The sequence below is a fragment of the Castor canadensis genome, chromosome 16 (genome assembly GCF_047511655.1).
Source record: "Castor canadensis chromosome 16, mCasCan1.hap1v2, whole genome shotgun sequence".
Classification (NCBI taxonomy): Eukaryota; Metazoa; Chordata; class Mammalia; order Rodentia; family Castoridae; genus Castor; species Castor canadensis.
Genome location: NC_133401.1, coordinates 20,550,156 through 20,570,765, shown reverse-complemented (window position 1 = coordinate 20,570,765; position 20,610 = coordinate 20,550,156). Strand labels below are relative to the sequence as shown.

The 20,610-nt window shown below is 51.0% G+C and overlaps 1 protein-coding gene across 2 annotated transcripts; it reads left to right on the top strand.

Annotated features, from left to right (window-relative positions):
• Window positions 1–239: 239 nt before the first annotated feature.
• Odad1 (outer dynein arm docking complex subunit 1) lies at window positions 240–20,263 on the top strand. 2 transcript variants are annotated; one of them, XM_020184810.2, is made up of 15 exons: window positions 240–440; window positions 766–856; window positions 2,121–2,220; window positions 2,360–2,549; window positions 5,105–5,227; window positions 5,489–5,602; window positions 9,937–10,004; window positions 12,496–12,683; window positions 13,191–13,325; window positions 13,948–14,030; window positions 14,116–14,284; window positions 18,613–18,773; window positions 18,897–18,994; window positions 19,266–19,344; window positions 19,420–20,263. In XM_020184810.2, exons 2-15 carry the CDS (start codon window positions 787–789, stop codon window positions 19,909–19,911), a joined length of 2,070 nt encoding a protein of 689 aa, XP_020040399.2. In that variant the 5' UTR covers window positions 240–440; window positions 766–786; the 3' UTR covers window positions 19,912–20,263. The 2 variants fall into 2 exon arrangements, with proteins under 2 accessions (XP_020040399.2, XP_073913989.1); XM_074057888.1 differs by lacking the exons at window positions 240–440; window positions 766–856 and adding an exon at window positions 1,438–1,874.
• Window positions 20,264–20,610: the final 347 nt, after the last annotated feature.

Genomic DNA, 20,610 nt, shown 5'->3' with positions numbered 1-20,610 from the left:
CCCCGCTCCTACAGGTCCCTAGCCCGCCCTTCCTTGCCCCACAACTCTGCGCCTCGCTAACCACTTCAGCCCCGCCCTTTATAGTAGTAGAGCTCCGCCCCTCGCCCCCTCCCATCACAGGACCCTGGCTCCTCCCCTGCCAGGTTCCCGAAGCCCCGCCCCTCGCAGTTCCCGGGAGCCCCACTCTCTATAGGTGCCACGCCCCTTGCGGGGCTCCACAGCTTCCACAGCTGGTTAATCTAAGTCGTCTCCCAGAGTCCCCCGGGTCTTCCACTTGCGGTCTCCTCCGCCCTTCCTCTCCCCTCCTCCCCAGTCTCTCCTCATGGCCTTTGTCCCTCCCCTCCCCCTGGTCCTCGGGCCTCATTGGTCCCTTATTTCCCCAGTAACCAGACCACAACAGTGAGCTTGGAGCACCAAGGACTGATCAGGCACTCCAGCAGGTAGGGCTGAGGCCTGGCACCAGCATCTCATATAGCTGATCGGGGCTTCCCCGTCCTCTGTGACCAAGCAACCTGACCTCAGAGGTACCGAGAGCCAGACCAGGGACCAGAGTCAGAGTCAGACATAAGACCGAATGGGAGGGGTGTGTGTGTGTGCAGTTGTCTGCGAGATGTCTCTCTCCAGCCCCCTTGCAGGAATCGAGTCTGAGAGAGGGGCCAGAGTGGTTTTAGGGTCGCCCTCTTCCAATTCCCAGTCCCTCGAGGTCCGCCCTTGTCCGGCCCTGGCCTGCCCACTCTCTGATGGCTCCCGTGTCCGCCCCTACAGGAGTCCCACCCTCTGGTCAAGATGCCTTTGGGCCTCTCTACACGGAGCATCCGCTCCGAGGAGGGAAGCGAGGTCTTCCTGGAAGGATTGGGTAATGCATCCATTCTTTCTTTCGTCTACCGGTTCTTGTCCTGTCCTCAGCGTCCCCACGGTTCAGATGCTGTGCAGTGGGACGGGCGGGGGCGGAGAGGTTCCCTTCCCCGAGCACCCTCTAGCCGGGACAGATGTGCGCGGGAATGGAGGTGGCGCGGGGCAGATGGGAGGGGGCCAGGCTGGGGTGGTGGGGTGTGCCAGCAAGACTTACGGCAGCAGGAGATAACTCCTCCCAAGAGCTGCCCAGTGAAGGCTGTTCCCGAAGAGAAAACAGTTAAGAGTAGGGTTTCTCAGCCTTGGCACTGTTGACACTGGGATGGGGAAATTCTCCGTTGTCGGGACTGTCCTGTACTTTGTAGGATGCCTGCCAGCTAAATTCCACCCCCCACCCTCTCCCTAAGTCGTGAAAAATCAAAGACGTCCCCTGACGTAGTCAAACAGCCATGGGGTAGAATTGCTTCTGGTCGAGTACTTTTTAAGGTGGGGAGCTGGTGTCAAGACCGAAGAGATGCGTAGTGTCAGGTCACATTGGGGTCTTTTTTTTTTTTTTTCTTTTCTGTACTGGGGCTTGAACTCAAGGCCTACACCTTGAGGCACTCCACCAGCCCTTTTTTCGTGAAGGGTTTTTCGAGATAGGGTCTTGCGAACTATTTGTCTGGGCTGGCTTCGAACCGAAAGCCTCATGATCTCTGCTTACTGAGTAGCTAGGATTACAGGCGTGAGCCACTGGCGCCCGGCCACATTGGCGGATTGAAGAGCTGAGTCACCTTAGGTCTAGAAAGATCCTTGGGAACTGTGTGGTGTGGGGAGGTCAGAGAGGAGACTGGGTGATGGCTCAGGCGGGAAGGGTGAAGCCTGAGCCTAGGGGACAGGCGGGGAGAGTGAAGATACAGAGGAAGAGGGTGAGGGCCTTTGTGGTCCCCGCTGAAGGAAAGGAGGGAGCAGGAGCAATGCCAAGTTTAGGGTGCCAGGGGATGGAGAGGCCTTCCAGGCGCGCCCTCTAGTGGAACAATCAGGTATGTATCCAAACTCGCGGCAGGAGTGAGTTTAGGAGAAAGAACCAGCTTGGTTATAAGGGAGAATGGAGGGACCAGGAAGCTTGACGGGTACAAAAAACTATGTTCTAAAGAGGTGTTGGGGGCTTACCCCGCAGTTTGCGAGACCCTAAGGGGTACCAGAATTTCTAGATCTTGGGGAGGAAGGGGCTGGTGGCCCAAGATCACTAGTGAGTCCCTTGCCGCCTCCCCCCCGCCCCAAATCAGTGGATTGGGAGCTGAGCCGTCTGCAGCGACAGTGCAAGGTGATGGAGGGGGAGAGGCGGGCCTACAGCAAGGAAGTCCGCCAGCGCATCAACAAGCAACTGTGAGTCTGCTCCGGGAAGGAGGGTGTAAAAGGGGCTGTGGGCTGGCCTGTGCATGGGTGGGGGTTGGCTGGTACAGGGTGTGGGGACTTCAGGGTCCCTGAGCTCTGTCCCTGTCTCTCCACCTCTCTGCCATGGCAGCGAGGAGATCCAACACCTGGAGGAAGTGCGGGCCAAACTCAAGATGCAGATCAGCATGGCCCAGAGCCAGGTCAAGCGGCTGGGGGACAGCCAGCGGCTGGAGAGCATGGACCGCCTGCTGAAATGCAGAGTCCAGGTGCAGGCTGACTTGGAGGACCTGCAGGAGCAGACCAGGGCCCTGGACAAGCAGGTGGGTTCTAGAGCCGGCTCTGAGGAGCCTACTCAGAGGCTAAACCTTCCTGAACCTCAGCTTTCCCATCTGAAAAATTAGGCCATCCTCCTGAGCTGGGTGCTGGTGGCTCACAACTGTAATCTGAGTTACTGGGGAGGATCCCAGGTAATCCTCAGGTTTGAGGCCAGGCTGGGCAAATAGTTCTTGAGAACCCATTTCCAAATAACCAGAGCAAAATGGACTGGAGGTGTGGCTCAAACAGTAGAGTGCCTACTTTGTAAGTGGGAAGGCCTGAGTTCAAACTCCAGCCCAACAACAACAAAAAAGATGACAGATGAAAGAGGGGAAGGCAAGAGAGAACCCAAATCAAGGAACTCTCAAAGCCAAAGACTCAACTGGACAAGGCAAGGAATGAAAAAACCAGCCTCAGGCTGGAGAAGATAACTTGCAAAAATGTGTTTGATAATGACCTTGTATCCAGAGTTTATTACAACTCTAAAATGCAAACAAAAGCTTAGCTCTGTCTCAAATGTTGGTGAGGTGGGAGCTGGGGGGGACAATGGACCACCCCCGCTCTTCTGGCAGGAGTGTAAAATGTGTAGCCACTGTGGAAATCAGCCCAGCATTTTCTAACCTGCCCTAGGATCCAGACGTTCCACTCCTAGGTATTTACCCAAGACAAGAGAAAGCATATGTCCATACAAGAAATTGTACGTTAATGTTGGTAACAACACAGCTTTATTGTAAACTCCTAAACTAAAACAATCCAAATGTCCATCAGTGAACAAAAGGATAAACAGATTGTGGTAGGATGGGCTAATGGAATACTACTCACCAATAAAAAGGAATGGAATGCTGAGTGTGGTGGTACACACCTGTAATCCCAACACTCAGGAGGCAGAGACCTGACGATTCTGGGTTCCAGGCCAACCTGGGCTACATAGTGAGACCCTTTCTCAAAGGAAACAAACAAACAAGCAAACAAGGAATGGACTATTGTTACACACAACATAAGTGAATCTCAAAGTAATTATTCTGAGTGAAAGAGTCCAGATTCCACCCCCCCACAGCACATACTAAATGATTCCATTAACGTGAAATTATAGAACATGTAGACTAATCTATATTGACTGAAAATAGATGAAGGGACTGAGGGAAAGAAGTACCAAGGGCATAGGTGATGGGTGTCATCACTGTCTTGATTGTGTCAAAACTTAACAAATTGTGGGCTGGGTGTGTGGCTCAAGTAGTAGAGCATCTGCCAAGCAAGTGTGAGGCCCTAGGTTCAAACCTCAGTGCTGCATCGCCCTTACCAAATTGCATACCATAAATCTGTGCAGTTGGACTTCATGTCATCCCACTTTCAGTAAAGCTGTTACACACTCCTACTTTACACCATAGAAAACCTAAAATTCTAGTTGAATTACGAATCTAAATGTGTAAAAGAAAATTTGAGTACTTTTAAAAATTGGAATAGGGTGTTTTCTATCTTAGGATTTCTTGAACTAGGGGATTCTAGACTTTCTTCATTCCAGGAAGCCTTTACTTTCTCAGTCATTTTTTTTTTTAAGTCTCCAGAGAAATCCGTAACAGTCAGAGGTGTGCTGGGAAACAGCTCTTACAGGGGGAAAAGAGCCTCTGTTTGCAGTACTGTCTGATTTTTCTTTTTGGTGGGCCTGGGGTTTGAATTCAGGGAACCAAAGCACTTGCAAAGCAGGTGCTCTACTGCTTGAGCCACACTCCCACCTCTTTTTGCTTCAGTTATTTTTCAGATAGGGCCTCGTGTTTTTGCTCAGGGCTGGCCTTGACTGTGATCCTCCTACCTGTGCCTCCCATGTAGCTGGGATTACAGGTGTGAACCACCATGCCCAGCCTCTCATCTCCACTTCTGTCCCCTGGCCTTGTTCTGCTAGGATCCTCCATGTGATGGGACTGTGACAACAACAATCCTTTGGCTTCCCCCAAACACCAGGAGAGGAGTCAGGCTGGCTCAGCTCAGGTCACACGTCTGTCTTTAGGCCAGGAACTGTGGTTGTTCAGATCTGGGTCCTATAGCCTTCAGGGGGGTGGGTGAGAACCTCCATCAGAACTACATGGAGGTCTGGGGCATGCCTCAAGTGGCAGAGTGCTGGCCTGGCATGTCCCTGAGTTCAGTCCCTAGTACCATTTAAAAAAAAGATCCAAGCACAGTAGGTTCTGCCTACGCTCCTTGGCAAAAGTTCTCAAGACCCCATCTCAACCAATAAAAAAGCTGGGCTCTGTGGTACATGCCTGTCATCCCTGTTACATAGGAAACATAAAAGAGGATCAAGATCCAGGATAGCCTGGGCATAAAAGTGAGACCCTATTTGAAAAATAACTGAAGCAAAAAGGACTGGCGGCATGGCTCAAGTGTTAGAGCACCTGCCTAGCAAGTGCAAGGCCCAGAGTTCAAATCCCAATACCACAAACAAACACGAAATGCGGAAGTGTGCTGGGGTGGCAGAGACAACCAATGTCAGCCACACTGTCACTCATTTCTTCCTCGGGCTGGGTGTCCAGGGTCACAGACAAGTCCCACCTCTTCCTTTCAGATCCAGGAGTGGGAGACTCGCATCTTTACCCAGAGCAAGGACCCCTCGGCTCCAGCATTCTTCCTGGACCAGAAGGTCAAGATGCGACACCGAATCAAGATCCTAGAGGGCCAGCTGGACAGGGTGAGAGCCGGAGCGGGCTGGGCTCTGTCCCCAGGAACTGTGGAGACCTGGGTGCCAGGGAAGGAGGGCTGGGGGGAGTGTCAAAGAACAGATCCCTGGGGGTTCTGAGCAAGGCAGACCCACAGGCAGTGAGGGTGTGGCTGACCTCACTGTCAGGGTCCCTGAAGAGGGAATAGGGTGGTCCCACCTCTGGCAAGTGTCCTCAGCTGACTGTGGAGGATGGAGGCCTCACGCATACTCTCGCACCCCACCCCACCCCAGGTCACCTGTTACTTTGACATCCAGCTGGTGCGGAATGCGACCCTGCGGGAGGAGCTGGACCTGCTGCGGATAGAGCGGGCCCGCTACCTGAGCATGGACCGCAAGCTGAAGAAGGTCAGTGGGGGCCTGCCGGGGTGACCCCCTCCAGCTCTTCAACCTGCTGCTCCTGCACTCTGGCCTCCCGCCCAAGGAGGGTATTGCCCAGAGCTGCAGGACGACCTTAGTCCAGGGGACAGGCACCTGGAACATTCTGGAGGATGTTTCTAACAGGGAAGAAACTTCAGGGTTTGAGCTCAGGGTTTCATGCTTGCAAAGCAGGCGCTCTGCTGCTCGAGCCACACCTCCAGTCCATTTTGCTCTGGTTATTTTGGAGATGGGGCCTCTAGAATTATTTGCGGCTCTGAGGCTGGACTTGGGCCGGGAGGTTGGCTTCAGCCCCGATTTCTTCCTCCCCTTCTCTCTGCCCCAACCACATGCCAGCAGGGAGTTGCCACCTGCCTGTGACATTTGGGACTCCCACAGCCCTGGTGGCAGTGCTGGAGGAGCCTCCGCCCTAGGCTGGGTTAGGCTCTAGTAAGGCGATCTGATCTCTTCAGCTCAGTCTCCAGGTCTTTAAACTGGATATAACTTGGGTTTGGTGGCGCACATCTGTCATCGCAGCACTCGGGAGGAGGGGGCAGGAGGATGGAGAGTTCAGGCCAGCCTGGGCTACACAGAGCTCTAGGCTAATCTAGGCTGCATGGCAAGACCTACTCTGCTCAGAATAAATAAATAAGTGAGATATGAAGGATGGGGGTGCAGCTCGATGGTAGAGCACTTGTCTAGCTCCCAGGAGGCCCTGGGGACACCCCAGCATGACAAAAATTAAAAGGAGAGAGAGAGAGAGAGAGAATGAGAGAGAACTATTTGCGTGGGGATTAGTCTCAAGGTTTGAACCTCAAATCTCTGATCTCAGCCTACCAAGTAGCCAGGATTACAGGCATGGCAAGGTGCCACATTTTTACATAAACACAGCGCGCTCATCCGAGTGAGGAACTGTAACACTTAGAATTCTAGACAGCTCATATTTCAAGTTCACCCACTGGCCCAATGACGTCCTTTGTAGCTAATTTGATTTCCCTGCTCCAGCCTCCAGGCCAGGATCCCAGGTTGTAATTGTTTTCCTGGCTCTGTTTGCCTTGGCACTCTACGTCCATGACCTTGACATTGGATGAGGCCCTTCTATGTGGATGTGACTGCTCTTTCTTCGTGATTGGACTGAGGGTCTACACCTTTGTCGAGAATGCTGCAGTGTGGGAGTATGTCTTTGACATGCCATAGCAAGAGGCATCTGATCTCACTGTCCCATAACTAGTGACACCATCTTTGATTACTGAAAGCTGGGCCTGACGACATACGCCTATAATCCCAGCTACTCTGAAGGCTGAGGCAGGAGGATGGAAAGTTTGAGGCCAGCCTGGGCCAAGTTAGTGAGAGCCTGTCTCAAAAACAAAGCAAAAACACAATATAAACAAAAGGGCTGGGGTGTGGCTCAAGTGGTAGAGCGCTTGCTTAGCAAGTACAAGGCCCTGGGATCCATCCACAGTCCCCCCACACCCCAAAAAACAACAAAGAAGTTGATTACTAGCTGGGTTTCTCCAACATGAAGTTTTCCTCTTTGACATGAACAAGCAGCCTGCAGGGCCATTCTTTGTGGTGGTAGAGATGTCTGTCCCTGGCCCTGTTTTCACTGCACCTTTAGCGTGCAGCAGCCATGGGTTCTAAACAGGGCGCACTTCGGTATTTCTCCTTAAGGAGAAGCTCTGGCTCCTCTGGGCGTCGGGGGCCTTGGTGCCTTTCTTACTTTAGTCCCTGTTATAGCCACACAGTTGTTGGTCACCTTGACATTCAGGTGCCCCAGTTCGGGCCCAGCAAGCTGGCTGTGTCCTCTGCACATGTCTTCACTGCAGGCTCTCTGCTCTGTCCGACACACAAAGTATGAGGACCTTTGTTCTTGTTTTGCCCCCGCCCTGCAACTCACTGTTTCCCCACGGAGGCCTGCTCGTTTCCAGCTGCGGGTGGATGTTGGGAAGCCAAGGTTGAGGCACCAAGGGTCCTTATTGCGACTGGGGTGTCACTGCTTGGAGACCCTTTCTCTGCAAGTATTTAAAATTCATGAGGTTCTGTTGCTACCTCAAATACCAGGGCATATATATATATATATATATATATATATATATATATATATATAGACAATACTGGAATTTGAACTCAGGACATCCAGCTTGCTAGGCAGGTGTTCTACTGCTTGAGCCACACCCCCAAGCCCTTTGTGTTTTAGCTTATTTTTCCTGTAGGGTCTCTTTTGCCCAGCATCAGCCTCACATTGAGAGCCTTCTATCTCTGTCTCCTGAGTAGCTGGGATTACAGATGTGTACCACCACACCTTGGTTGTTTTTTTTTTTTTTTTTTTTTGAGATAGGGTCTCCCTAACTTTTTTGCCCAGACTGGCTCAAACTGTGACCCTCCTATCTCCACTCACTGAGTAGCCGGAATTAGAGATATGCACCACTAAGCCTGGCTCTTACTTCATCTTACTTTCTCTCGCTCTTCTCCCACTGTGGGAACCCTGGCTTCCAACACCATCAGTATACTCCCTCATTTGCTCAAGTGTTGCTGTACATACCAGAGGCTGAGAACTCCCACAGCTGTGCCAGGCCTCCCCAAACCTAATACGTAGGGCTCAAAATTTGTAGTTTACTCTTTAGCGGGTATGGGTTTCTAGATACCTATTCAGATTATTGTATTTAGAAGTTACTTGGCGTAATTCCTGTTTTTCTCTTAAGATTTGAACTGTTTTTCTCTTAGATTTGAACTGAGGGCCTGCACCTGGAGCCACACCAGCAGCCCTTTTTTTTTGTGATGGGTGTTTTCAAGATAGGGTCTTGTGAACTATTTGTCCAGGCTGGCTTTGAACTGCAATCCTCCTGATCTCTGCCTTCTGATTATAGGTGTGAGCTACTGGCACCTGACTTCTTTTTTTTTTTTTTTGGTGGCACTGGGGTCTGAACTCAGGGCCTCTTGCTTGTTAGGCCTTTACCACGTGAGCCATTCCACCACATGTTTGCCGTTTGGAATACAGTCAGATTCATTTACTTCTGTTTGTATTCGGTTTCGGTTTTCTCACTTGTCTTTGTTGATTAAACTTTTTTTTAATTCATTTATTTACATATGAATATATGTAAATTGTTTGGGCCATTTCTCCCCTTAGCCCCGCCTCTCCCTCTCCCTTGATTTAACTTCTTTTATGAATTGTACAAGGCTCCCAAATTAAAACTGTTTCACAAGGGCTGAATGTGGTGGTGTACGCCTGTAATCTCAGCACATGGGAGCCTAAGGCAGGAGGATTGTGAGTTCAAGGCCTGCCGAGGCTACATAGGGACACCTTATCTCAAAAAAATCAAGTCTGGAGTATCACAGATCGAAGGCAGCCCAGAGAAACAGTTCACAAGATCCTATTTTGAAAAAAAAAAACCCTCCGGAAGAAAAGGGCTGGTGCAGTGGCTCATGGTGTAGGCTCTGAGTTCAAGCTCCATAAAAAAACAAAAACAAAAACAAAACAACAACAACAACAACAAACAACCAAGAGCTGGGATACAACTCAGTGGCAGGGCATCTGCCTAATATGAACAAAGAGCTGGGTTCAACCCTTAGCACGTCAAACAAACAAACAACAACAACAGTGGCTCTAAAAAGTGCCCTGGGGGGCATCAATGCCTCTCTTCCACCTCATTCCACCCAGCTCCTGCAGGTAGCCTAGTTCCTTAGCTTCTGTTTATGTATCCCGAGTTTCTTTTTGCAAAAGTCACTTGTATGTTTGGATGTGCTGGCTTAGGTGTGTGTTCAGGTGTATGTATGTGTATGTATATAAAATTTATGTCCTTTCTTCCTCTAAAATGAACCTTTTTTTTTTTTGCTGGGACTAGGGTTTGAACTCAGGGTTTTGCTCTTGCTAGGCAAGCACTCTACTCCTTGAGCCACACCCCATACCCCTGAATAAAGCCTTCTGAGCCACCTTTCCAGCTGTCCCTCTGCCTCTCCCCTTACCTCCCATCTCCTTAAACCCCCTTCTTGGCATCTGCTCTGAGGAGGGCCTGGCTTGCAAGAAGCAAGACGTTCACCTTTTTAAAATTCTGGGGATTGAACTCAGGGCCTTGAGGCAAGCGCTTTGCCACTTGAGCCACACCCCCAGTTCTTTTTTACTTCAGTTTTTCAGATAATGTCTTGTGCTTTTGCCTCAGCTGGCCTTAGATAGACCATGGTCCTCCTCCCTCTGCCTCCTGGGATTACAGGTGTGCATCACCACACCTGGCAGGACTTTCACTTCTTAGTAGGGGCTTAAAGGGGAGACTCAGAGTGAGCAATGGCTCTGTGAGAAGCAGCACTTACCTTTCTCTCCCCCCTGGCAGGAGATCCACCTGCTACGGCAGACGGTCAGCACCCTCATCCTTTCTTCCACCTCTGCCTACTCTGCCAGGTACGCCCCACGGGTCATGCAGGGTGGTGGGGCTCAGAGTACTCAGAACAGACCTTTCACAGAGTACCAGCAGGAAGGCTCAGGACTCAAGAGCACTGTCAGAACTGGCTTATTTCCTGTAATAGGCTCCCTTCTCTCTCCCTGCTGGGCAACTTTCTTTTCCTTGCTTGTATGAACTATTATCATTAATACTATTTTTGGTGGTACTGGGATTTGAACTCAGGGTCTTATGTTTGCCAGGCAGCTGCTCTGTCACTTTAGCTAGGCCCCCAGCCCATTTTTGCTTTACTTTTTTGGGTTGGGTCTCACATTTTTGCTCAGGTCCAGCCTTGGACTTCAATCTTCCTACTTACACCTCCTGCGAGTGGGGGTCTCACTAACTTTTTGCTTGGGCTGGGCTTGAGTGTTGGTCCTCTCCATATCTGCCTTCTGAGTAGCTGGGATTACAGGCTTGAGCCACCACTCCCAGTCCTTGGGCATGTGAATTTTAAGAGTACTGCCATCCCCATCTGTTCATGGCTTCTGTCATGTAAACGCAGAAAGGATTAATATGATGTATGTACAGTGTGCGTGGCAGGCCCTGGGACCCAGAAGGTGTCTGTCAATGAGGAGCATTAGATTATCTATCAGTGGTGGTTGTAGGGCAAACTCTCTGAGGAGGCCACCTTCAAACACAGGGACACGTTGTACGGAGTGGAGCCATTGAAGCTGATTAACTCTGGCTTCCCTGGCTGTCTTGGGGCTCCCCTGGGCTCTGTGCTCCCTCTTACTGCTTCTCTCACAGCTTCAGCCCTGGTCTCCTCTTGCTACAAATTTTTTTTTTTTTTTTTTGCGGGACTGAGGTTTGAACTCAGGGCTTCACACTTGCAAAGCAGGTACTCTATCATTTGAGCCACACCTCCATTCCATTTTGCTCTGGTTATTTTGAAGATGAGGGTCTCATGAACTGTTCTCCCATGCTGGCCTCAATGCACAATCCTCTGAATCTCAGCTTCTTGAGTATTTAGGATTACAGGCATGAGCCACCAGCGCCTGACTCTTCCAAATGCTTTCTGCCTTTCTGCTCTGGTGCAGGCTAAACAGGTGCCCTTTTGTGTCTGGCTTTTTCTCTTAATATAAAGCTTTTGAGGTTCCTCCACATTGTAGCATACATTACTTCTTTTTTTGTTGCAGTGCTGGGGTTTGAACTCAGGGCCTACACCTTGAGTCACTCCACCAGCCCTTTTTTGTGTTGGGTATTTTCAAGATAGGGTCTCTTGAACTATTTTCCTGGGCTGGCTTGGAACTGTGATCCTGCTGATCTCTGCCTCCTGAGTAGCTGGTACTACAGGCGTGAGTCACGGGCACCAGCTTTGTTTCTTCATTCCTTTCTACTGCAGTTGTGTGATTTCTAATCTTTGTTCCATCATGACCCCTTCAGAAACCACCTTAGCTGGTGGCTTCTGCTCATACCCAGCTCCAGCCTTTTCGCCACTTGGCCTAGCCGTGACTTCCCTTGCCTTCTGTCTAGCATCCTCACTGGTCCTTAGCATTTCCCAATTCAAATTCCAAGGCAGTGAGTCTGATTGGCCTGGCTCATCTTTTCTGCCCAGTTCCACATGATGGCCTGCTTGCCTGCCTTTGTATCTTACGGAGTTAACATCTAGCAACCCTCCTCCACTTACCTGCAGTGGGCAGCCTGGCTGGGCACAAGGACAGGCAGTTTCAACTGGCGGGGAGGGGCAGGTGTCATGACCTCCACTTCCTACCAGAGCAGTCTGTCTGCAGTGTGGTCTTGCTGGGTGACCTGGGGCATGTCCTTATCTCTCTGAGCCTCCACTGATGATTCTGATGGTATCCGTCTCCTGGAGTCACCATGTGAACCAGGCCCATACAGCCTGGCTCTCAGGAAGCTATGGTTGGCATGGTACCTCAGGCACAGACAGAACTTGGAGTCCTGACCCCTGAGGGCCTTGAGGAGACTGGTCTGTTTTCCCTCCCAACTCAGTGCCCCTGTGATCTTGGAGCAGGCTTGGAAGTACCCTTACAGGTGGCTGCAACAGCCGAGCGGGGGAGGGGATGTAGGGTGAGTGGGGCTCCTAGGGTGTCTCCAGTATCCTAATGGCATGTGTGCTCAAGCAGTGGTGATTTCACACACCTGTCCTCATGAGGCCTCATGAGGCCGGAAATGAATGGCCTAAGCTTCTCACCGTTCCAACCACACGACCTCCAAACTCCAGCACAATCACCTTGTCACCTGGGCCCTCAAAACCATGTTTTCCCTGTTGCACGGTCACATAATTCCTGGCCCCCAGACGCACCCACGTGTGTGCACTGCAGCTATGGCCCGTCTGTGGGCACAGCCCCAACTCTGCCCTCAAGCTCTTACCATGGCAGTTCTGCCTTTTGTGAGCACGGGGTACCCGGCAACTTGACTGTGCCTCATCCCCAAGACCCCAGGCTGACTCCGGTCCAACCTGCATTCTCCGCGTGCTCGCCGACCTCCCCCCAGGGAGGAGGCCAAGGCCAAGATGGGCATGCTGAAGGAGCGGGCAGAGAAGGAGGTGGCCCAGAACGAGGCCGAGGCACAGATCTTGCAGCGACAGATATCGCACCTGGAGCAGCTGCATCGCTTCCTCAAGCTCAAGAACAACGACCGGCAGCCGGATCCGGACATCCTGCAGAAGCGCGAGCAGCGAGGTGAGGCCGGAGGCGCCCGCGGGACTCGGTGATTCCCCGCGGAGCATGAGGGGCGGGGCCTGACTGGAATGGGCGGAGCCGGGTAGGAGAGGGCGGGTCGGAGCCGGGCGGGAGAATGTGGAGGGCGGGGCCAAGAGGGAGAGGGAGGGGCGTGGACGGGGAGGGGGCCGGGCGGGAGAGGGCGGGGCCGATCCAGCCGGAGGGGCGGGCGTAGTCTGACCCGAGAGTGTGGGACGGGGCAGGGCGGAGGCGGACGGAAGCTGGCGGGAGAGGGCGAGTTTGAGCTGAGCGGGAGAGTGGTGGGGGGAGGAGAGGGGTAAAGAGGAGTCGGGTGGGAGTGAGGGGGCGGAGCCTTTCGGGGAGGCGGAGCCGGGCGGGAGCGGGCGGGGCTGACCTACCTGGAGTGGGCGGGGCGGGGCAGGGCGCTGCTGGGCGGGACGGGGTCCCAGTAAGCGGCCCCGGGGGTGCGCACCTGGAACCTATCGCGCCCGCTGCGTCTTCTCCTAGCCCTGGAAGTGGCGGAAGGACTCCGGAAGACCTCCCAAGAGAAGCTGGTGCTGCGCTACGAGGACGCCCTGAATAAACTGTCCCAGCTGACCGGCGAGAGCGACCCCGATCTCTTGGTGCAGAAGTACCAGGAGAGTGAGTGGCACTGAGCGGAGGGAGGAGGCGGGACCGCCCAGCACCCCGTGCGTCACCTGCAGACTGTCCAGGATAGGCCGGGGGACTCCTCCACCTGTGCAGGGACTGGAGTCAGGCCTGGACACGTCACCGCTCGCCTGTCCCTGGCCCCCTCCCCTGCCGCCATCCGGCGTGCTTGGTACTGCCCAGTCTCTCTCCCGCCGGTGTGAGGTCTGTGCCCTTCCGTCTGGGTTTCCATCGCCCTCGGATCTGCATCTGTTTCTTTCCTCATCTCCCCTCCCTCGTTCACTCCCGAGTCTTTCCCTCGACTCTTCCTCCCTTCTCGGTGTTTCTCTCTCCTGTCCCCGCTGCTGTCTGTTTCTTGGGTTCTTTGTTTCCCTCCTTTCCTGCGACTACTTTCTCTGTGCCTTTGTATCTCTCCGTCTCTCTTGGTGTCTCTTTGTGGCTTTCTGTCGCTCTTTCCCTGTGTTTTCATTTATCCCTCTCTCTGTCTCTCTGATTGTTTCTCTGCCTTTGTTTCTGAGTGGTCTTTCCCGTCATCTCGTTCTCTGCCCTTCGTCTCTGCTCTGTGTCTGTTTTCTGTCTCCATCTCTGAGCCCTGCCTTTCCCGACTTCTCCCCAGCTGAAGAGCGCAACTTCGCAGAGTTTAACTTCATCAATGAGCAGAACTCAGAGCTGCAGCACCTTCAAGAAGAGATCAAAGAGGTGAGTGAGGCCCTTCCCATGTTCCCCTCTTCTATCCCTCCCCAGGCCTGGAGCAGGGTCCAGCTTTCAGTCCTTGTCCCCACAGATGCAGGAGGCCTTGGTCACTCTGCGCACCAGTGAGGAAAACCAGCACTTGCAGCAGGAGCAGCAGCTTACAGTCTTGCAGGAGCATATAGACAAAGTGCACTCTGAGTCCAACCTGGTGGAGACCCGGTTCCAGGACCTTCGGAGGAGGCTGGAGAGGCTCAAGACTGGTGAGTGTTTGCAGGGACCTTCTCCCAGGCCTGTCTTCTTCGTTGGGAAAGTTGAGGTGCTTGTGTGGAGGGGCTCTCTCTGGGGCTGACTACTTGGAGGTATTCCATGGCCTACTTTGTGCACTTCCTTATTAGCCCATCCCATATCTGATTATCTGTCCATCTGGGGTCTGTCAATCAATGGATCCATCCATCCATCCATCCATGAATCCAGCCGTCTCATATCCATCATCCATCCAACTAACCAGCCATCCAACTAACCATCTAACTATTCAACCATCCTATGTCCATTATCCATCCATCCATCCATCCATCCAACCATCCAATATTCATCAACATATCCTTCACTACCATCTATCCATCCAACCAACCATCCCACCAACAATCCATCCATCCATCCATCCATCCATCTGTCCATCTACCTATCTGTCCATAAATGCCTAGGAGTGGTCATAGGGCCTGTATATGTTGAGATTTATGAGAAAATGCTAAACACTTTTCCAAACTGGTTGAGGCATTTTATGCCTACCGTAGGAGCTGTGAGAGTTCTGGATATGATACTCCTCCTACCCCTCAGCACTTCTTACTGACCACAATTTTAATGCATTTGCAAACTTGCATTTGTGTGATGACTAATAACATTGGTCACCCTACTGGCCATGTAGATTTCTTTATAAATTTCCTCTTCAATCCTGTGCACTTAAAAAAAAATCAAGTTGTTTATGTTATAACTGAGTTGTAAGTGTTTTTTGTATGTTCTAGCTAATGTTTTTTGGGGAGCTATCTTCTCATTATTATTTACCTTCCTACTTTCTTGCGATGAACTGAATTTTATTTTTATTTATTTATTTATTTTTGGCAGTACTGGGGTTTGAACTCAGGTCCTCAAGCTTGCTAGGCAGGCATTCTACTACTTGAGCCACTCTCCCAGCCCTTTTTCAGTTTTTTTTTTGTTCCTTTTTCAGTTTTGATGAGATCTAATTTATCAGTCTCTCTTTTTGTAGTTCATAACTTTGTGGCTTGCCTAAGAAGTCTCTGCCTACCCTGATGTTACAAAGCCATTCTCCTGCAAAGTTTTCTACTAGAACTTTCTTGTTTCCCTGTTGAAGTCTCTGACCCCTTACAATTAATTTGTGTGTGTGATGTGAGGTAGGGCCTTGGGTTTTTTTCCTTCTTTTTTTTTTGGCAGTACTGGGGCTTGATTCAGGACCTCATGTCTGCTAAACAGGCACTCTACCACTTGAGCCACTCCAGCCTTTTTTTGTGATGGGTTTTTTCAAGATAGGGTCTTGAGAACTATTTTCCCAGGCTGGCTTCGAACCAAGATCCTCCTGATGTCTGCCTCCTCAGTAACTAGCATTGTAGGTGTGAGCCACTGGTGCCTAGTTGTTTCTCTTTTCCTCTCTGTGGCTATCCAGCTGCATCATGTCCATCCATATTTCTTTTCTGTTTCTTTTTTGGTGATGCTGGGAATTAAACTCAGGGCCTGTGCTTCTTAGGCAAGTTCTGTGCCACTTGAGCCACGCCTCCAGTCGTTTTGGCTTTCAATTTGTTTCTCAGATAGGGTCTCATGCTTTTACTCAGGCTGACCTCGAACTGAACCACAGTCTTCCCTACATCTTCCTCCCTACGTCTGCCTCCTGCATAGCTGGAATTACAGGTGTGGATTACCACAGTGTACCCTCATCCTTTATCTTTGTTATTTTCAGGGAAGTAGCTGTGCAGAGCACTCAGGAGTAAGCCTGCACTAGGTTCAAATCCCAGTGCCACTAGTTGTTAACTTTGTCCTGTGGGTTCTTCCTTCTCTGCCCCTCTGGGGTGGCAGTGCTTGCTTCATAGGGTTGTTGCAGAATAAGATGGGATGATGGTGAAAAGCTAAGGATGAAAAAGGATGAAAAGGTGGTTAAGCACAGGCACTGGTGGTTTACGGCTGTAATCCTAGCTACTCAGGAGGCAGAGATTAGGAAGATCACCTTTCGAAGCCAACCCTGGGCAAATAGTTCGCAAGATCCTATCTTGAAAAAACCCATTACAAAAAAAGAGCTGGTGGAGTGGCTGAAGGTGAAGGTCCTGAGTTCAAACCCCAGTATCACAAAAAAAAAAAGTGGCTAAGCATGGTGGCGCATGTCTATAATCCCAGCTCCCTGGGATGCTGAGGCAGGAGAATCTCCATTTGGAGGCTAGGCCAGATAAAAGTTAGTAAGATCCTGTCTCAAAAACAAAGTAAGACTGGAGGTGTGGCTCAAGCAGTAGACCGCCTGTCTAGCAAGCTTGAGGACCTGAGTTGAAACCCTAGTATTGCCAAAAAACAAAAACAAAATAAAATCAAAAAGAAGGAGGGGGAGCGTAACTCAAGTAGTAAAGTGCTTGCCTAGTATGTGTGAGGCCCTGGATTCCATCCCCAGTGCCACAAAAAAAACAGGTGCTCCTGGTGCAGGAGACTCACCATGGGGCATACAGTAGGAGTTTAGATGTAGCCTTTTCTCTGAGTTTACATGTATATCTACATATGCACATATACATATACATTTGCATATATACATACACACATATATTCCCATAGGAAATTTTTAAATCAATTTATAAATTTTTAAAATAAATTCTACACATTTTTTTTAGGGGGGAAGAAAGAGTTTTACTTAGTGGTCAGAGAATGGAGAAGTGGAACCTGTCCTTGCCTGTCAGCCTGTCAACTCCAGGGAGTTAAGGAGTTACAGATAGAGGATAAAAATAATGAGAGGGAGGGAGGGAGAGGGAGAGAAGGAGAGAGAGAGAGACAGAGAGAGAGAGAGAGAGAGAGGCAGGCTAAAAAAAGGGAGAAGCATTGATACTTTTTCTGGGAATCGGCAAACATCTTCCAGGAAGTCAAGTGCTGTTTATTTCATGGTCTGGTGTTCTGGTCATGGTATTTGGTAGATATCTTTAGCCAGAATGTTAAGGCCACAAATGAGACAGACATGCTTTGAAGACAGAGATGGCAAGCCTTTTCATCTCCAGTCATCTTCAGTTTCAAGGGAAAAGTCTCAGAAGTCCTCTTCAAGTCCATGAGAAGTAACCTAGGCAACCGTTATCCTAACCCACAGGGCAGAGGTGATGTGGACAGCAAAGCTAGTGGAGACTGGCTTTTTTCTTTCTTTGGTCAGTACTTTTTCCCCCTTGTCTTTCTGTTAGGATAATTTCTATTTACTGGTCTTCAATTTATCAAACCTAAAATTTCATGGATGCTTTTTTTTTTAGTTTTTTTGCAGTGCTGGGGCTTGAACACCTTGAGCTGCTCCACCAGCCCTTTTTTGCAATGGTTTTTTTTGAGATAGAGTCTCTCAAGCTGCTTGCCCGGGTTGACTTTGAACCATAATCCTTCTGATCTCTGCCTCCTGAGTAGCTAGGATTACAGGCGTGAGTCACCAGTGCCTGACTTTTTTCTGTAAACTTTTGATGTATTTTTCACCATTATTTTATTTTTGAATTAGCATACATTAATAACATGAGGGGATTTCACTATAATTCCATACATGCGTCCACCCTGCCATTATATTTCCATCCCCTCGCCACTTCAAACAATGCTTTGTGGGTTTCATTATGGATATGTATGAAATATGTATATATCTTCCAGTTTACTGACTCCATGAAGTGAATGAAGTGGTATGTCTTTTTCTTTTTTTTTTTTTGTGGGACTGGGGTTTGAACTCAGGGCTTCACACTTGCACTTGCAAAGCAGTTGCTCTACTGCTTGAGCCACTCCTCCAGGCCATTTTGCTCTGGTTATTTTGGAGATGGGGGTCTCATAATCTCTTTGCCAGGACTGACCTTGAGCCTCCATCCTCCAGATTTCAGCCTCCCAGTTAGCTGGGATTATAGGCGTGAGCCATCAGTGCTGACTTGAAGTCTTATGTCTTGTTTCACAAAGGTTTACTTCTTGCTGTGGTCAGAGAGAGATTGTGTGTGTGTGGGGGGCATGTCCCATTTGATTGAAAGAGTGTTAATCTTGATTTTCCCAGCTTGGGAGAGAGAAAGGAAAAAAATGTCATGCTGGCCAGTAATACAAGCTGGCTACAACTGGAAGTTTAAAAAAATTATTTTTTAAGTCTCTCAGTGTGATTGCTGGACCGGGCAGAAGTTGGGTTTGTTTCTAGCTGAAGTGTTCACAAAGACAAGTTTGGTTATCCCTTGTCCTTCCGAGCCCTGCGGCCAGGTGGCCAGTGTTACCCGGGTATCTAAGCTCAGTCTCTGGGCTTCTACCATGGTCTACATAGGACAGGCTCAGGGAAAGGGCCGATACCCAGGGGGCAGAGCCGGGTCCCTGATAGCTGGTCCCTCCCCGGCCCCAGATATCCAGTTCCTGTTCATCAAGGCCCACTGCGACAGGAGTCTCATAGCCGACCGGCTTGGGGTGAAGAACATGCGGGACCGCGACATGGGCCTCTTCCTGAGCATCATCGAGCAGCGGGTGGTGCAGCTCCTGCTAGTCCAGTCCTTCCTGGAGGCCCAAGTGGGCGGCGGAGGACGGAGGGGAGCGGGGTTGGGGGTGGTGGTGGTGGTGGTGGTGGTGAGGAGGGGCGGGGTGGGGCCTGGGGGCGGGGCCTGAGCTGACCACTGCCTCCCACACCCTCAGAGCCAGCTGTCCTTGGCTGAGGCTGCCCTCCTGGTGCTGGGCCAGAGCCAAGAGGATTTCCCAAAGAAGATGACTGCACCCCAGCCCCCCAGCAATCTGTGAGGCTGTAGGCAGGACGGGAGGAACAAATAGAACTGAAGATTGTGGGCAGGGGAGGCGATGGTGGGTGTGGCCTGGGAGGGGGCAGAAGATGAAGTGGTTGCTTTGAGGGAACTGAGAGTAGGGCGTCTAGTGCTTTATATGGGAAGATAGAACTCTGGGGGTTCTAGAGAGGAGAAGGACAGGTAAAGATTTTTGGGTATGGCTGGGAGATGCCGTTAACTTTTGTGGTTTGAGTCTAGACTCTTCCTGCCTTCTTTTCTACTCTAGAGAGGATCCCCCCGGTTTTGTGGCCAAAGATGACTATCCTATGAGCAAGGAGGAACTGCGGAGTCAAGTAGTGAAGGAGGTGAGAGAGGGAGCCCGTGGGCTGGGGACAAGGACCTTGTTTATCCGGGGACTCTTAACTGCCCCCCACCCCCAGATGGAGCTCCAGGAGCTGGCGCAGGAGCAGAGACAGCAGGCTGAGGCCGACAGGATGGGGTCCAGCATCCCCAGCCTGTCTTTCTCCAGCACCCGGGTATCCAACCTTGGCACCAGCAAAAAGAGCAATGAGATCCCAGGCTCCATCCTGAGTCACAAGATTAACAAAGGCCAAGGCGCCAGCACCTTGGGCCATGTCACTTTTGGCCTCTCTGAGTCCAGTACAGGCCACGCGACCTTGGACTTGGCCAGTGCCACGGGGGCCCTGGAGTCCGGCGGGGGCCGTGTGACTTTCAGACCTGTCACCCCTAGCAGCTTCCTGGGGTCGACTGGTTATGTGGAGTCCAGCAGAGGAGGCCCAGAGGGTAAAGGCATGGGGTCAGAATCAAGTGGAGGCCCAGGTTCCAGTAGAGGCCAAGACTCGAGTGCTGGCCCTGTTTCCAGCACTGGGCCTGGCTCGACTATTAGTAAAGACTCCCAGGCCTACGAGTAGGGCGTCCAGTCACCACCCTGCTCCAGCCTTGTGTAGGTTTTCTGTCTCCCTCTCCCTTCTTGCGCTGGGACTCTTTCTCTCTCTCTCCCAGCTCAGACCTCTGGCTCTCTTTGCTCCGCCATCTCTTTTCATCTGCCCATCATTGTCATCCCATCTCTGTCCCCTTGGCCCTACCCCCCTGTGGTCCTACTGCCTGGATCTGTTTTCGCATCTCTAGCTCCTGCTCCTCATCTCTCTCCCAGGCTTTCCTGGCATCTGGTGCCCCCCTGGTGTCAGCTCCTCATTCCCCACCCCTCAAAGACCCCCCAGTACTGACTAGCTGGCTGTGACCATAGACAATAAAGATTGGACCCTGACTTTCATTCCATTCATTTTTTAAAAATTCATTCTTTTTTTGGAGACTTCCATATTTCTGGGTCTACTGGGAATGGTATCAGTCAGGAGAGCCTGGGTTCTGCTGCTGTAACAAACAGCACCACACTCAATGGCTGTGATACAGCAAAGATTTCTTTCTCTCTGGTACTACTGCTTTAGTGTGGCCAGCCAGGAGTTGTGCTCCGCGGGGTAGGACAGCCTCCGTCTGGAGAGGTACAGTCCCTTTGGCCCTGGAAAACAGGCTGCGACTCTTAGAGCTTTTTCCTGGATATGACAGTCACCTTCACTTGTGTTCGTTAACTGAAGCAGTCCCCTCACTGCAAA